General features: G+C 38.8%; 1 protein-coding gene and 1 pseudogene across 2 annotated transcripts in view; both read right to left on the bottom strand.

Moving 5' to 3' along the window:
* LOC146453683 (uncharacterized) overlaps nucleotides 1-18783 on the bottom strand; it is a 263424-nt pseudogene that overhangs the window by 27588 nt on the left and 217053 nt on the right. The window contains exons 8-13 of the transcript XR_014859429.1: nucleotides 12978-13139; nucleotides 12792-12869; nucleotides 8748-8815; nucleotides 8352-8445; nucleotides 7751-7912; nucleotides 7565-7642 (exon numbers count right to left, since the gene is read on the bottom strand). The product of XR_014859429.1 is annotated as an uncharacterized LOC146453683 (transcript). The remainder of the gene's footprint in view (nucleotides 1-7564; nucleotides 7643-7750; nucleotides 7913-8351; nucleotides 8446-8747; nucleotides 8816-12791; nucleotides 12870-12977; nucleotides 13140-18783) is intronic.
* Nucleotides 708-2053, bottom strand: LOC146453697 (uncharacterized). The gene is made up of 3 exons (XM_085096349.1): nucleotides 1865-2053; nucleotides 1671-1788; nucleotides 708-1069 (listed from the first exon to the last, which is right to left on the bottom strand). Exons 1-3 carry the CDS (start codon nucleotides 1877-1879, stop codon nucleotides 708-710), a joined length of 495 nt encoding a protein of 164 aa, XP_084952475.1. The 5' UTR covers nucleotides 1880-2053.

Below are 18783 nucleotides of genomic sequence, written 5' to 3'. Positions count from 1 at the left end.
GTCGCACTGTAATAAAAAGTCTACCAGACCATTCCAAACGGCACAAAGCATCACACAGAAATGTTACAATGGTTCAATGAGCCAGAATAATTTAAAAAATTACAAGTGTAAACAATACAAATGGTATTGTGACACACTAGGGATCTATATTCCCACGATGTCCACGGATTCATCTAACACTATGAACAGCCAAGGACGATTGCAATTTATGTTTAATCCACGGACACACTTTCCTGGCTGATGACTTTGAGAAAAAAAAAACAAATGAATTTATGGATTCCTGTTCTGGAGGTATCAACTTCTACAGTAAAAAAAGGACAGGGATTTGTATTCCAGAGCACAGACATCAAAACATGGTTGCACTTATTGCTTGAATTTACAATGATAAACAAGTACACCAAAAAGGAATTACCTGTGACTGACAATATTATGCTTTGATACACTGAGCTCTGGAATATCAACCAAAATTGAGCTAGTTGCTTATGAAAGCTTTACACCATAAAATTCAAAAATTTGGGGGCCTATCTTTTTCCAAAGGGGGGGGGGGGGGGTGGAGGGCTTACATTTCAAGGAGCTTAAATGCATGAGGGGCTTATTTTCGGGATTTTATGTTACATGGAACATCTATGCGCGTTTGTGCCCCATGTATGGCACACCGGGTGGGTTGGGGTAGCGCTTCCTTGTGTCATCGAGGACACACTGGGGCATTAGTTCACGCAGCTCAACCTCACTGAGGCCGCCGAGGTTTTCCGGTAAATATAAAGTTCATGTTGCCATAACCCCCTATCCTTTAAACTTTTCCAAAACCTTTTGTAATTTTTGTGCCGTTTCGAATGGTTTGTGATGTCAGGAGCACAAGATCCTTGAATTCTAGTAACCTCACTTATTGTTATGCAAGGCCCCATTAAACAATGCTGGCAAGGTGGATGTGCTTCCAGTCCACCCAGGACACTGTCAGCCCAAGCATCCCCCTCGTATCCTTGAGGTGTTGGGACAGGGGCAACTGGGGGTGCTTGTTGGACACGCTGGGTAGCTGGGGGTGCAGGTTCCGCTCGCCTTGGTACAGCTCCTTAAATGCAAAACAAATGGAAATAACAATCAAACCATGTTCAGAAAGTATAAAGGTATATATACGTAACATCAGCAAACAATACCGTTATTTACATATTTTCAACATTTAGAAAACATTAGAGAAAGCATGCTACAAATAAAACAACAGAAAGTAAACTACCCCAAATCCTCGTGCAAAATTATTGTTAATAAACTAACAATAACTAGATATATTGCCCAAGTAACGAAACATAATGGTTCAATTACAAGAAAATCAAACAAGAATGCGATATATTTCAATATTTATAACATATCTAAGGATATTCTGGGATTTCCTTTCAAATCCTAATGCTCCCTTGTATATCATTTTTCATAATACAAATACGTAGTTTCCTTACAAACTTTTGCATGCAACACTGAGGTAACTGCGATATTTTCGCCATGAAATGTTGTATTTTAAATAGACAAGAGTTACATTCTGAAATAAGCACAATCAATCCATGACAAAATGATTGTTTTGTTCGGGCATATATACTGCATGAGCATTACAGTAGGTACTGCACAGCAAATAAGAGCTGCTATAAATTTCCATTTACAATTATTTCCTTCCAAAAGCTCACCTGAATGCGAACGACCGCCAACGCGTCTATGGCTAACATAACTCCAATCTTGCGGTAGTCTCGCAGAAATAACTGCTTCCACTCTCCGTGCTTCGCTCTCGGGCACTTCAATGGTAACCTGACATTGCAAGTTCCACCATTTCATTTACAGCGAGGGAAGAGTTTGGGAAACGATGTACGACATATATTCTTACTTGAAAACGAATCATTTGCAGTTCAGGGAAGATTTTCCTTGGATTGGTTTCGAAATATAAACGCTTTAGCTCGTTGAGTTAGAAACCCGTTAATCGACGATCGAACCGCTTCTTCTTCGCGTGTGATACACGCAATCCACGCGCTTTGGTTGTGTAATAGTCAATCAAGGACAAATGAAAACAGCTTTTATATAAGTATTCTTTATTTTGACCAATGGAAAAGTACAATATATCGAGTAATCCCCATTTGTTCTCGCGACACGCGGGAGAATTCAAAATGTCGACCGCCATGTTTGCTGGTTAATCGTCAACTAATAAAAATCTTCCTTAGGGATCTCCTTTTATAGTGACCCCCCGCGTTTAACATTTAATGAAATCCGATGGAAATCACTATCAATACATTTGAGCAGGACATTTGAAATTGAAAGAGTACACAGGATTGGAAAAAAAGAAAGATGATAGAAAACCTCGACCTACTGTTGCGATATTCCTTCGAAAACAAGAAAAGGAGTTTATTAGGAGGTCTTCAAATGTTCTCAAGAAAACAAAATCGGGTTTGCAGAGAACGTGCCTAAAGAAATCGCAGAAGCAAGGAAATCTCTTTACCCGGTCATGAAAAAAACTAAGGCAGAAGGTTAGAGTACTTCTCTAATTAAGGATAAACTTTAATTTCTGAGAATATCTGATCACTATATTGACTTGGGGGTTTTAGTTAGCCCTACAACCCTTGATACTACAAAGTATTCAGTGTCCGTGTCGAGCGACCTCGACAATGGCAAACGTTCTTTAGAACCAGTCCAAAAACCTTAGCGAATCGAGTCCATAGGTCAATAGTTAAGTGCTTTTAACACGTTTGTCACAGTTTATACAGTTTCCTTTGCAGTGTGGGCTCCTTCATTGATGAAATATTGCGAGATAGCCAGAGACCTAGCTAATAAACAAGGACACTAGCGCTGGCATGATGAGCAGTTTCGATTCCTCCGCGAATTCGAGCCCAAATTATTTCCTTGGGATCAGGTTCATTGGGAACTTTGGTTCCAGTCTCTGCCTATCTCGCCGTCGCTGGCGCGCACAACATTTAAAAGGGCTCGACCTGGTATATCGTCGCCCTTTCCAAAGGGCGTTTGTTGGAAATTTAACAGCGGGCAATATTGCGGTGGGTGCAAATTTAAACATAGCTGCCACAAATGTTTCGGTGCCCACCCAGGATCAGGATGCCGGGCAGCAACCTCTCGCCCCAAACAACAGCGCCCTGTCATCGGAAACGGAGATACACCAGTTGCCAATAAATCAGCTCCCTCGCAACCCGCAGCCAGTTACCCCAGTAAAGATTAACCGCCTTAAATATCATTTAGCGGGTTAGCCTAAGCCACGGTACTTGTTAGGCGGTTTTACGTACGGTTTTTCGATTCAATGTTTTTTTTTCCAACTTATTTAGATTCTCCCAACCTCAAATCAGCCAATGATAATCCAGCCACTGTCAACGCTAAATTCCACAAAGAATTTAGTTGGCCTATGGGGCGTATGTATGTGACGTCATCGCCGCCATGTTGGTGTACCGTCAACAAAAGAGTTGGTTTGCTATGGTAAACCAACATGGTCACCACGCCATTGTCATTGGAATCCCGTGGGATTGGTTGCATACGCTCTATTTGCGGCGCCGGCTTTTCCTGATTTTATTGTTTCGCTGTAAGGCGTTGTTCCCAAAAAGAATCCACCTGAATTCCATTTGATCCATCACTTTTCTTTTCCTCACGAGGCATCTGTCAATGACGGAATTAATTTCCCGGGATTTATCTAGTGTCCATTACGCTAATACGGACGACGCAATTAAGCTAATCAAGCATTTGGCCCCGACTGTTATATTTCAAAAACTGATATCGCATCGGCTTTTAGGATCATTCCTATTCACCCTAGCGACTTTCGTTTGCTTGGAATGAGATGGTAAGGAATGTATTACTATCTTTGTTTGCCAATGGGTTGTTCTACGCCCTGCTCCATTTTTGAATCATTTAGTACCGCACTCGAATGGATTGCACGGAAATTCCTAGGTTTTCAGGCTATTGTCCACATTCTCGACGATTTGTTCGTCGCTGCCGCTACTGAATCGAAATGCTATGCTCAGTTGCACAATTTGTTGTCGTTATGTGATGATTTAGGTGTTCCTATCGCCGAAGGCAAAACTGTGAGCCCGTCTACAAATCTGCAATTTGCAGGAATTACTTTAGACTCGATCGCAATGCAAGCTAGCCTGGCAGAAGACAAAATGACAAAATGCTGCGATCAATTAACACTTTGTTATCTCCGGAAACGAGTCACCCTGTGGGAATTACAGTCCTTAATTGGTCTTTTAAACTTCATGTGCCCGGTCATTGTCCCCGGAAGCGTCTTTTTGTGCAGGTTGATAGATTTAACGAGAGGTACCCGGAACCCGCGCCATTTCTTCCGCGTAACTCGGGAATGTAAATATGATATCAATGAGAGGTTATCCTTTCTACAGTAATACGATGGCAAATCATCTTTACTTTCCGATTGCTGGTTGATCTCGAAAGAGTTACGCCTGTATACTGATGCGGCTGGGTCTTTAGGTTATGGCGCGGTCTTGAGTTCATATTGGTTTTACGGATTATGGCCAGAGAACTGGCCGTTCAAAATATGTGTTACGTATTCCTAACCGGGAATGTGACTTGCTTTTCCGCTCACAGGTCGACGAATTAAGGCAATTGGCGTCCCGAGTGGACGATTAGCCCACTCCAGTGCTATGCCACCTACTCCCAGAGAACTGGTCAATCATTTGAAGCTGTTACTCGAACCTGCGATTTCACGAGGTTCTCGTCGAACCTACCAGCAAGCGTGGGTATTGTATGCGAACTTCGCGCAATATCTCCTTCCCACGGATGCCCTATCTCTTTCATTGAGCATCAGTTCAGTCGCCTTATTTATCGCTCATTTGTCTGCTTTCAAATTTTCTCCATCTTCTATTTCTACCTATATTTCGGCTTTGAGCTACGTTCATAAGCTTCGCGGCCAGAGAAGCCATCTTCGCCACCATCTTGCAGACGCATAAGATCACATTGATTCCTCGTTATACCAGCACACTCTGTTCAAGGCTATGTTTTTTACTTTTATGGTTCCCTTGGAATAGGCCAAATGGCGTCCAATACCACGACTCTGGCTCAGTCAGTGTTACAACACCAGGATGTCAGCTTTCTTAGTCATGCGGGTGTCATCGTTGCCGCAAAACTTACCCTAGCCAATTTCAAACATAACCAGTCTTCATATTCACATTCTCACACAGGCAGATTCTGTCTACTTTCCCGTTCAGGATTTGATTAATTTTTTCAGCCTTCGTGGTTCCCGTCTGGGGCATTATTTATTTTGCCTGATGGGTCCTCAGTTAGCACTTCTCTTTCCACCAAGCTTTTTAATCAATGGCTAGTTTTTTGTACGCTTGATCTGCGTCATCATAAACCTCATAGTTTTCGCATTGGTGCTACAGGTTACGCAGTGGGTCAGAGTTTCACCGACTCCCAGATTTGCAGCTTGGGTCGCTGGAAATCTGACGCCTTTAAAGTTTACTTGCATTCCGCAACCCTAACGACTACTTAACATTTATACCGTCCACTTCTCTCTCGAGACGCAAGGAGGCACAATTTTAGATAAGGGCTAGTTTTGATTTCTCGTGCCTACGACTGTTCTCAAGCAATTATTTATTGTAAGCAGACGTTGACTTCTACTAGTCTTCACCAAGGAGCAAACTTTTAGTCATCAGCTAGTTTCACCTTCTTGGGCTGATGAACTGGTTATTTCGTGATTCTCTGCTTGCAATAGACAAGTACATCTTCTCGTAGTCGTATAGGAGGCCTAATCGGACCACTCAGGGAGCCAATCAGAATGCTCCTTTTTAGCGCGGACCAGTTCAGATATATAATAAGGAACACATAATTAACATAACTATCATTAATGTCTTCTCCTTTTATATGATGGTGAACGGAGATGTTTTTTCTGTCGTTTTCCTGAGGCAGCCATGCCCCAAAGCCTCGAAAGAACGACGAACGAGTAATTTATTGGATTCATAGATCAAGGTAAGTGGAGAACCTTTTCGCCTCAGAACTTCCTTATAGCACAATGAATTAAAAATAATTAACATTCAAATAGCCAGAACAAGGAAAATATTGTAGCTTCTGTTATACTTGAGAGTGATATTGATGAAAGAGGCTTAGAGAACTCAACGAAACAACTTCTCGACAAACCAGGGTGGTGTGTCACGCAAGACAAGAAAAGTTTGTTAGCAAAAAATGCTTAAGTTTACTTTGCAGTGTGCCGAAATTTTTATTTAGTAATTACAGAATATAGTTTTTAGTGTATGTCTAGAAAAAATTTTTAGGCCGGACTTAGATGCCACATTTGAGAACTCTTTTACCAATAGAACTCAGTAATTCCTCAAGTTTGCTACAATTATTTAATCGTCTTATAAAGTATTCATAATTCACCTCGATTTCGATCAGAAAAAGTCTCAAATGATACGGAAACGACAAAAACATGCAATAAACTTTCAAATAAAAGTCAATTTTTTAAGGTTTTAGTTTCGCAAAGTAGTTTTAAGCGGTAGCTGAGAAACCATTTGCTAAGGCCTCAAAATTAGTACATTTTTGTTACAATTAAAATCTGCGTATCGCGAAAAAATAAGCTTTGCATCATTCAAACTGCATATTAATAGTAAGGACAGTAGTTTTTGCGGTAGAAATATAAAGGATGTTTTCGAGCGTACATTCTTAATGACATGGCCTCTTAATTCGTTCTTCACAGTAGAGTTTCATACAAGAATCAGGCTATCAATACCCAAGCGCTCTTCCTTTGTGGAGAATCAAGGTCGCTTCTTTTGGAGTTTTCTAACAAAACGTCGCGTTTTATTATGCTTGGAGAAATCCATGGTATTTAGTATGGCTGCTATTTTTGGCGAATTCGGGCCAAAAAATAAGAACTGGTCAGTTTGCATTTGTGACAAAAACTTTTGTTTACAGATGATCACTCGGTTGGGTTACTGCGCCTTCTGGTTTCAGACTCCTCTTTTTAACTAATTGTTTAACCTGACCCACCGAGACCTAAAATTTGAACCAACGGGGACCGGAAATATAGAGAAACAGGGATGGCCTTATTCATTACGGCCCGGCTGGAAGAAAGCCGATGAACGCTAATCCCCGATTAAAAATGCTTTTAAAAACTAATTTTAGGCTAATGGTAAAGAAACGTCGTAATTCACTACGTACAAGACAATAATCTTTGGAAGAATCTTTATTTATTGGCAATTAAAGTTGAGTCAAAAATCACTTAATCCGGGATTACGTTAATCGGGCTTTGAACAACCGGGCTCATAATATTGGGAAGTGTAGCAGTTGAGGTAAAAACACTAAATTATTTGTGTTTAACATTCATGTAAACAGAATCACTTTTAAAATGGCGCCAATCACATGGACCATTCGCTAGTCTACGTAGGAAACTACGAAACCTGTTTTTTCAAATAGATCTGACCTTTTAGTGGTTTAGCGAATTCAAAATATGTCACTGCAAAGTTATCCCCATCCCAATAAAACTAGTGATATTGACTGTCTTTGTATTTTTATCATTTGTGAATTCATTATTTTACTGTAGAGATTTAAAATGATTACATAATTGATTTTGTATCTAGGTAATTCGTACCTGTAAAGATCGCTTTCAAATAAGATGGCTGTAAGGAACAGGCAACTTTTGCATCACTCAAGGAATCAGTATACTTCTCTGTAAAAGAACAAAGTATAAAGAGGAAGCTAGTATATTGATGCGGGTTCTACTGAAGAACCCTTTCATATTTTGATAAACCAATTGAAGTTAATAAAAACTTCTCACCCAAACAAAAATAAGCGTTTGCCCTGTTACTGTACAGTTTGGCTTTCAGTTCCTCATCCTTGCAGTTCAATTTAATCCCTTTCGTGTAGAAGTAGATGGCATCGTTGAAGTCATTCTGTCTGTAACTGTCATTACCCTCATTTTTGTAAACCTCTGCTGTTGCTAAAGTGAAGCAATTAAGAAGATAATGTATTAGCAGATAGCCTGCAGCGCAATGGCGCTTTTCTTTGAGTTTTTTTAGTGCACCTGTGTAAGAAACGAACTGAGCAGCTTAGTACAATTGTAAAAGTTTCATTTAATTGACCCTTGGATAAATTCTTGCAGGTACTTTCAAAACGAAGTGAACTGGAACGAGTCGCTCTAGCCTTAGTCAGCCCCACTAGGGAAGAATATTTGAATTTGAATTAGTTTTGATTGAGGAAGTTTCTCAGTTTGAAAGAATAAAAAAGCTTAGAGAAACTGCACTGCATGAAATCTGAATTTTTGTAACTCATTCTAGTTTGATACGCCCGTCTTTAGAAAAATTCACAAACTTCCTGATATCATAATGTGTCGCCATCAATGTCCCATGTTTCCATAATAGCTTAAAAAACATATTCACCTGAATCTTCCCCTCCGTTAGTATCTCGCAGCTTGTTGTATTCATTGAAGGACGTCCTCCTTAGATCCACCAATTTCTGGTTATTCTCGTCAATCTTACATTAGTCAAGATTTATAACACGCATGTTGGAAAAGTAACTAAAAGCTTACAACTGAGTTCTTCAAACGTGTTTGCGTCTTTTCTTATATTTGTCTTTCACTTTCTATCTTTATCTTGTTCATGGAGGTTTAACTTCAACAACGAAATTGGACTGAATTTTCACAAAGACTAAATAATTTATATTTTTCTAACGAGACTTGAGCAAGAAGGTACGCACACAAAAGCAAGAACGAAAGACTACTGTAGAGTTTTAATATGACACATCTTTTTAGTAGAAGCATTTGTAGTGAAGGATACGGTTAATCCCTTCTTACACCACGTGATAGCTTCTTCGAACTGTTTCAGCTGAAAGCAGGCACTCGCTCCTAATAAAAAAAAAAAACGTGCGGCATCATTCTTGGCTTATTTAAGAATGCAATTGCTCATTGAAGAATCACATAAGTGAGAACCTTTGTTTTCCGTTAAGTTCCCAAACAATCGCTTTTCGTTACTTTACGATGAGTAGTGTTTAACTACCGGTACTTTCAGATGCAATAAAAGGACCTCAGGGATTTTGATGTGGTTTCGACAAAGGCATTTGAAAATTGACAAGAGGTACCCTTCCTCACAAGGAAAATGCTCTGATAACAGCAAAGGAAATATTTCTACTGAATTCTTGCACATAGAGCAACCTTAAAGAGGCCATGTTGTTTAGGACTTAAAAAGAAATTTGCTATATTTTTCTACCACAATATCTGCTATCTATCCTTCCTATTAAATGCAATTTGAATGATCCAGAAGTTTATTTTTCCCCGACCCGCAGCTTTCAATTCTTCTTGTCAGTAAGCGACTAACATGTGCTAATTTTGAGACCATACCATGCAACAGCAAAACCTCCTTTTTTCAGCCGGTCATAAAATTGATGTGAATTTCCATCATCAAAACACGATAAATGTTGTCACCGTAGTTGACACACGGAAACATTTACGTTCATTTTAACAACAGAGCTCCGCATGTTGAAGGCGCTCGCACGTCTCCGCATGGGAAAGAAAATTTGGTAAAGCACCAATGCCAGAAATTTTGGTAAGGTTATGACGTCACTTTCCTCTGTCCGACATTAAAATAAAAGTGTTTTTGGTGTGCAATTTTCTCTGAATTAAGTCTCATATCTCGAAAGACGAAGAAAATAACTTTATTTCTTCCAAGTTTTAAGCTCTGATTCAAACTCTTCCCAGTTAGGGAAGATCGAATATGCGTGGGATAATTGCCGATTACAATTCACGCTTCTACCCGAGACAACTTTTCCCCATATAAACGTGGCCTAAGTTCCTTGATGGCTTTAGGAAAAATTTCCCGTCTATGATATAAAGGCGTAATCGCAATGATTCTTCGTAGGGATTTAGGACTAATTTTCACTTCTATTTGCAGAGTCCTCACAAATTTCCCTCGTCGCGCAATTTGGGAAACTTTTAAAATGGACTTAAAAATTAATCCTTAATTCTCCTCGGCCTCATGCAAATGAAAATACTCCCTGTTATCAAGGTAGTAAGGTATCTTCTTGAACCCCAACAACCCATTTCAGTAGAATCTCAACATTCTAAGCGGCATGATTATATGAGTCCGGGATCCACATTTAGGAACTCCTACACCAATAGAACTCAATAATTCGTCAAGTTCGCTGCGATTATTTAATCGTCTTATGAAGTATTCATAATTCACCTCGATTTCGATCAGAAAAAGTCTCAAATGATACAGAGGCGACAAAAACGTTAAATAAACTATCAAATACGTTTTATTAATGGTTTTGGTAGCGCAAAGCAGTTTAAAGCGGTAGCCAAGAAACAGTGCTAAGGCCTCAAAATTAGCACATTTTTGTCCCAAGTAAAATCTGCGTATCGGGAAAAAATAAGCTTTTGGATCATTCAAACTGCATTTTAAAGTAAGGACAGTAGTTTTTGTGGTAGAAATATGAAGAAATTATTTTGAGTCCAAGTTCGAGTGGCACATTCTTAATGACAAGGCCTATTAATGCGTTCTTCACAGCAGAGTTTCATACAAGAGACAAATTAACGTTGCACGTTAACCCATTGCCATCCTGACCATCAATATCCAGAAACAATTTGAAACAAATTCAGTGAAGTAATACGGTAATTATTTACAAAATTTGACTGGTGTTTTCAATACCCTAGCCTGATTCTCAGACTGTGCAAGTCGCTTGCGGTGAATGAAGTCCATCAGACGGGGAAGGGAGAGAATGTGTGGCCGCGAGCGACCTGGGCCGTCTGAGAGTCAGGCTAGCAATACCCAAGCGTTCTGCCTTGGTAGAGAATCAGGGTCCCTTCTTTCAGAGTTCTCCAACGAACTTCATATTTTATCACGCTTGGAGAAATCTATGGTATTTAGCACGGATGCTATTTTTGGCGAACTCGGGCCAAAAGGACTGGTCATTTTGCATTTTTGACAACAACTTTTCTTTTCAGGTGTTCACTTCGTTGGGTTACTGCGCCTTCTGGTTTCAGATTATTCGTTTTATCTAATTGTTTAATCTGACCCACCGACCCGAAATTTTGAACCCACGAGGGTTGAGAGAAACGGGAATGGCCTTGTTTATTATGGCCCAGTTGGAAGAAAGCCGATTAACGCTAATCCCCGATTAAAAATTAATCGAGGTTCTTATCTCGCTCGTTAAAGGCCCATGTTCACCCAAGAGACATTGCGCGCCGAGCTGAATTTCGCACAGTCGAAAATTCAGAAAATTACCAGCGAGCACTAAAGAGCGAAGGTAATCCACATTCATCAAGCTCATTTCCTAGAATATCACTATTTTTCGTGACACTAAGCTTTGCATAATATCCTCTCGCTTTATTTAGGTGGATATTTTCAAGAACAGTCTTTGTGTGGAAAGGAAAATCGGAAAATCGTCGGTCGCTTCCAAGTAACATCTCGCTGTTGACAATGTAGTTGTATAATTGTTATTCCGATGGAATATATTCGTCTCAGAGACTCTTTGCATAGCTTTTATTCTGCAACAAAGAAGCGGGAGGATTTTTTGTCTCCATGCATGCATCTGTTGTAGCGATGTTCCTGATTTCTACGGAAGTCTGACCTTAGCACTTAAGTTTTTATTAACTCCATTCGATTCATGTAAACAGCGTTGCGACGAGACGTAATTAACTGTATGGTGTATAAACTGGTTGGTGGCGTTCCTTCGTTTTTTCCTATTGGCACAGGCAAATTAATTAAAATGCTCATTTGCTTAGTAAGCTGCAGATTCATTCGTAGCAATATCATTGCTTTATCATCAAAGGTAGAAATAATTTCATGATAGTGCGACGGACCGGATCGGCGCATCGCGCTATAATTTTGAAAGCGATATTAACTGAGCTAACATTGAGTCCAGCACTGTTGATTTCTTTTTATGTCAGCTTCAATAATAATCGAAAGCACCCTTTAAGATTACTGTCTAACTTATACAACAATAGAATGAAAATCTTCAAACAAAGTTATTAAATGTTGAGGGCTGCCGGTTGTAACTGTTCGACTATTTCGCCGTGTCGCTCAAAGGAACGAATGCAGAAAAACGAACCAAACCCTCGACTTTCGTTCACCGAGAATTTTACACAAAGAAATACAAAGAACTCGAGCGCTTTGGATCTTAAATATTTCTTATAGGTGCAGAGATTAAAATAAATCGGAACGACTGGAACGAAATCAAACAGTCCTATTTGCCTGGTCTGATTTATTTTGAATGCGCCAGGACTTTCATCCCAGCGGGAATATTCTAGTAAACCAATCAGATCACAAGACTAAACAATAGAAGCGCTTGTAAACAATAATAAAAGGCTGCAAAGCCGAATGGGTGAAACTGGGCCTTTAAAAATGTTTTTAAAACTAATTTTGGGCTAATGGCTGTAAGTTGTGACTTACGACTTTCCTTTACCATATGGTAAAGAAACGTCGTAAGTCACAACGTCCAGACAATAATCTTTGGAAGAATCTTTATTAGTAATTAAAGTTGAGTCAAAAATCACTTAATCCGGGATTAGGTTAATCGGGCTTTGAACAACCGGGCTCATAATATTGGGAAGTGTAGAAGTTGAGGTAAAAACACTTAATTATTTGTGTGCAACATTCATGTAGAAAAGAATCGCTTTTAAAATGGCGCCTTTTGATGGAAACTACGAAACATATTTTTTCAAGTGGATCTAACATTTTAGCAGTGGAGCGAATTCGAAATATGACACTGCAAAGTTATCCTCTTCCCAATAAAACTAGTGTACTTTTATCGTTTGTGAATTCATTTTTTTACTGTAGAGATTTTAAATGTTTACATAATTGATTTTGTATCTAAGTAACTCGTACCTGTAAAGATCGCTTTCAAATAAGATGGCTGTATGGAACAGGCAACTTTTGCATCAGTCAACGAATCAGTATACTCCCCTGTGAAATAATAAAGTATGAGGAGAAAGCTAGTATATTGATGAGGATTCCATTGAAGAACCCTTTCATATTTTCATAAGCCAATTTAAGTTAACAAAAGCTTCTCACCCAAACAAAGATAAGCTTTTGCCCTGTTGCTGTACAGTTGGGCTTTCAGTTCCTCATCCTTGCAGTTCACTTTAATTCCTTCCGTGTAGAAGTAGATGGCATTGTTGAAATCATTCAGTCTGTAACTGTCATTACCCTCATTTTTGTAAACCTCTGCTATTGCTAAAGTGAAGCAATTAAGAAGATAATGTGTTAGTAGATAGCCTGTAGCGTAACGGTGTTTTGTTGTAAACGATACTTTTCTTTGAGTTTTTCTTATTGCACCTGTATAAGACATGAACGGCGCAGCTTAGTACAATTTTAAAAGTTTTATTAAATTGACCCTTGGATAAATTCTTGCACGTACTTTCAAAACACAGTGAACTACGACAAGTCACGCCAGCCTTAGTTAGCCACACTAGGGAATGATTTTCGAATTTTTTTGGTTTTTAGATATTAAAATATTCTGGTAAAAAGAACCAAACTTTTCTTCTCACCTGTTAAAGTGCCGTCATCAAAATCCAATGTCTCCTCACCAGCTGGTGTGAGGTCATTTTCACTTTCAGCTTTGATTTGACTCTGCGCCATGAATGCTGGGAGTTCGGGCTAAAAACCCTATGAATAAACAGTTTCTATGTTGATTTTATTAATAAGCTGCCTTTATTTCTTTGAAACCCTAAAGCGTATTGCCGCTGTTAATTACACATTATACCAGTGAATGCTAAAGGTAAAAGTCGAGTCAACAAAAACTTTTGTTTAAGAATTATTTTTGTGTACGTTAAGACTGCAAAAAAGATGGGAAGAATATAGACCAGTACGTTATTTTCCTTTCACCTCATTCACTGTTGGGACAGAACAAAGAGATTAACATAGCAGATTAATTATTTAAGATTGGTAGCAGGCCCAATAGGAATACTAAGGTCTAGAATCCAAAGACTTTTATAGCGCGGGCAGCAAGGCTCCCTTGTTTATGATTGAATTTTTTTTTAACTCAAGTCTAACTATATGTAAATCCATTATATATTTATTTTAAGATGAGTGAAAAAAGATTATTATTATTATAATGACGTTTTGGAGAAATACAGGAGAACGAAAATACATGTTTCCTCGACACTCCTTGAGTTCTACTAAGCTGGCTAACTCCATGCAGGCGCATGCATCGTTTGCGTTTTGCTCTTTGCGTACTTATTTTAAAACAATTTTTTTTTCACCAGAAAAAAGTGAACTGTGTGTAGAGTAATAGCTTGTGCCCAGGTTACTGCTCTTTCCTCTATTTTTGACCGATTAAGAAAATCTGTCATTAGACTTCCATGAATAGGCTAGAAGACGTGAATTATATCGCCAGAATACTTTTGCTTACCGAGGTTTCCAGCAAAACCTCTTCTTAATGTTCCTCTGAAGGGACAACAAGTGATCGTAGAGGTCCTGAAAGAGAAATACTTGTCAATTATTGTATTTGCTTTTGTCATATGTAAGTGATGAGTCGATTCGAGTGGTCGTATTATATTTGGTGAGAATTTATGACAGAGCAACGGCTGGGCAGTGCAAAAGGAGGCCAGTTGGTTGCATTTATCAGGTATGGGATGATGTTAAGATATGTTGCTAATAAGAAAATCGATATCACTGGGCTAAATTAAGTACAGCAGGCGAAGTGATGCGATATAAATAACTACCAATCCCGTACCCAGAGTCCTCAGGCTCTTTGGCCAGCGGTTGGTCGTCAGGACCCTGGGGTACTGGAATTCTATTACCGCAGAATTTCTGTGGTAAAACAATGGTAGCCGTTATGGAGCTTATACAGAGCAACCAATCAAAAAATTTATTTATATCTGGCGCCCACCCGCTGACCAAAAAGCCTGAGGACTCTGGGTACGAGATTGAAATAACTACATGTACGCGACATTTGTAAGGGAGAACTTAACTATATCAAAGTTCATTCGTTTAAGACCATCAATCCAAAATCCTTGGCTTCTAGGGAATCAAACGCTATTAAAATGGCTTTGTTTCATCTCCTTCAAAATCCTTTTTAGGCCAAAATTGGAAAGTTAAATCAGAAGACAAACCGAACGAAAGGTTTTGACCTTTTGTTGTTTGTCTTCTAATATAATTTACACTTCAATATTTTTTTATCAATAACTTTATTGAACATAGACATAATACAATATTACAGAATACAAATACAAGATATAAATACAAATCTTAGCTGATTTTCCAAAAGGTGGCAACAGAAATTGTGCACATTTTGAGACTTTCTAAGCTGAAGGAATATGCTAGTCATTAACGAGATTACAGTGACGGCTCATCACAAGAAAGTAAGGTCAGAGAATACTGGGCAAGAGAAAAGAGGGGCTTTTTTGGAATTAGACATGACATTGACATCTGAGTGAAATGAAACATGACCTGTGATCCGACAAAACAAGTGTGACACTTGGCAATTATTAACGGCGCCAACGCATCTTAAATCTCACCCAAAACCCGGTCTTTTAGCACTCAAGTCTAGCTTTCTACAACAGAATTGGCTTAATAAGAGCAAGACAGCGTTTTAAATTGATTTTCCGTCTTCATTCTAAATTCATGACGCAATGCGAATCACGCCGAACGAACATCTGGAAATTATTTATGACATTGACACCGGAAATCCGACCCAAAGTCGCACTTCTCAAATAATCTAACACTAACCTAACAAAGCTACAGTTACAAGGGAGAAAATAATCGAATAGCTTTTCAAACTCACGCTTATTAAAGAAAAAATCGTTGCCAATTCTTGCTCTTGTTTCACCATAATACTTTAAGTCCCGGATGTGGGCAAAAAAAATTTGAACGGGAAACAACGTACAGCGGTTTTCAATAAGAAGATAAACTAAGTCTTTGGGCGGGTTAAAAATTCCGATAATTTTACGATTCCCGACTACAAATCATCTCTAAAACTTTCTACGAACAAAGACTTCCACAAGCAAAGCTCACAATATGCAACACGTCGTCAGCTCTGCGCGAGTAACTGATAATTACCCGTTTAGCTTAAAAGAGAACTAGGTGGGGTGCATATTAGACGAAGCAGGACGCTGCACTAGTAAGACTTTTTCCCTCACAAGACTTAATGATGTCCTCAGGAACAAAAATTGCTTTACGAAGCCAAACAAAACGCTAGGTCTAATGAATTTTTTCTGAGCTCAGAGCGCGCCGAATTCAAAGTGCAATCGTTGTGCGGTTTATAGACATTTGAGAGAGAATGGGACTGATTGTGCCATATACAGCCACGAGGGGGAAGAAAAAGATTTTTGTTTCACAAATTTCTACTAATGAACCCTCTAATTTTTGTAGTTATCAATGTGAAATTCAATGGGAATCGCTAAAAAAATATCTTAAGAAGAGTTAACGAAAACTTAATGGCTAATTTCTGTAGCCACGTGCTGGAAAAGCAGCTCAGAAAGCATAGGGATATAGGCTCGAATTTCTCAGAAAGGGTTGATATTCTCCTTTGTATCATAAATCACTTCAGAATAATCTCGAGCAATCAAATGAAGAAGAGACGGTGCTTTCAGGAGTTGAACTTTTAGGTAGAAATCATGTCCTTAGTAAGTACCATAAAACAAAGGCTAACAGGTTCCTTAGATACAACATATCCTGAAAGGACAGGCTACGTTCAGGCTTCAAGGCCGTGTGTTGACATCAGTTACATTGCTTGACAAAAAAACTGTTATTTCGACAAGCAGGGCTATTACATATGCACCATATTTTCATTTTTTTTAAGCTCACTCGACCCATCTGACTTATGCCATTGTGCTAATAAGCACAAGGGTATAGGCTCGAATTTCCCAGAAGGGGTTGATATTCTCTTTTGCATCATAAATAGTAGTAGCACCTTCTAGGAAATCAGCTCAGAAATACATACTACAAAATCAAGCTAATAAAAAAGAATCACTAAATAACTTACAATAGTGAAGACAAACAATAGGGACGAGAAAATAAAAAGGCGCTACTAACAATTTAACTACGTTTCACCTAAATTTCAATGAGATTTGAAGAGATTTTAAGAAGAGATAGAAGAAAAAAATGATTTTTGAAACACCAACAGACAGTTGATACCCACCCAAGAGCACCCCAGGTTGCTAGTGGACTATCTTGGTGTCCGTCTATTAAATATGAACTTCAAATTCTAATGTTTAATATTTCTTATTTCTCTTAATTTTACCAATCCTTCTAGAGTAACTACTCCTCCCAAATATACCCAAAAATCACCCACAAATTCACAAAATACTCCACAACACAGATTCACGGGATGATGGTAGGGTTTTTGGATTGCTTGAAACGTGAGCTAGATATTTTCATTAAAACCATGTCAAGTGGCGGAAAAAATTGCGTTTAGGTGTAATCCCCCCTTAACCTAATACGTTACTTATATTTGTTTTAACATAAACTACTCTATTCGTGCTGTTTTCGATTACAACACTGTTTACAAATACAATACAGTTTATTACTTGGATCTACTACTTTTAACACACTAATACTAAATATATTATAACAAAAAAATCTGATGCTCAGGGAAGAGCATATTTTCTACTTTCCACTGTAATATTACCTTGGTTTGGAATTCTTGTTCAATCGGCTTTTTTTCCAAAGCCTTTGTAAGCATAAAAAAGATGATAAATAGGTGTAGTCTGCGTTTTTTCGAAGTAAGTTAGTACACGTTAATCCTGCCACCAGTTCAACAGGAAAGCGTTCATTTTCAACCGCTAGATGAATAGAAAAACCTGGCTTCGTTCTCAAACGAATCAAGCACGTTTTACTCAGTCAGCGAGTTTTATTATTCAAAGGACGAAGAACAGCCAAAAGTGAGCAAAACCACATGAGCAAAGTTATCACTCACGAAGACAACCCTCCCCCCTCCCCCTACAAACTCAAGAACCCGGCGCTCGTTTTCAACCCCCCCCCCCCCCCCCCACTCAGTTGAAAATATACTCCGCCGTCAATTCCGTCAATTCTGTTTTAACTGACTTGTTTTCTTTTAACATATTTGCTATTGACATTTGAATATTCGCTAGCATTTCTCTCATTTCAGTCAAGATAGGTTCCGTTGACGAATTTTCTGTCATCTTCGTATTATCTCCAGCTCCACTCGCGGTCATGTTGCTTCGTTTGGCGTTACTGAGCTCTTCTTAGGTAAGGTAAGGTAAGGTAAGGTAACTTTATTTAGACACGGTAAATCCTTCAGCGAATATGAGATATACATTCAGAGAAAAAAGATAAAAGATAACCAAAATCATACCTAACTAAACTAACTAACCTACACTACTGTTAATCATATACTAAAAGCTGCTTTACAAGGATGCCGTGTTAAAAACTCATTCAAAACTGTGGTGACGTAGATTAAGTTTAAAATTATGTAAAGATGTTGCTGCACGAAGGTCACTAGATAGGCTGTTCCACAACCCGGCTCCCCTGTAAGAGAAACTCTTCTTTAAATAATTGGTGCGGGGCTGTGGAAGAGCCAATTTATTTTCAGTATTCCTTAATCGATATGATGTTACGTCGTTTCGAGAAACAAATCTAGAACTCAGATATTCAGGGGTCATTCCATGTAAAGATTTGTACATCATGATAGCAGCTGATTCCAATCTTTGGTATTTTAGTTTACGCCAACCCAGTGCCCGGAACAATTCATCGATGTTAGAGTCATAATTGGCACACATTAAAATACGGGCTGCACGATTTTGGAGCTTCTGAAGCTTTTCAGAGAGACCACTGCCACAGTTGCCCCAAACAACACTACAGTAATTAAAATGTGGTTGAACTAGGGCGTCATATACATTAATTAATATGTTAAAAG

This window comes from Pavona decussata, unplaced genomic scaffold (assembly GCF_977016875.1).
Source record: "Pavona decussata unplaced genomic scaffold, jaPavDecu1.1 SCAFFOLD_324, whole genome shotgun sequence".
Taxonomy (NCBI): domain Eukaryota; kingdom Metazoa; phylum Cnidaria; class Anthozoa; order Scleractinia; family Agariciidae; genus Pavona; species Pavona decussata.
Note: the sequence above shows the minus strand (reverse complement) of the source record. Positions and strands in the feature narration are given on the sequence as shown.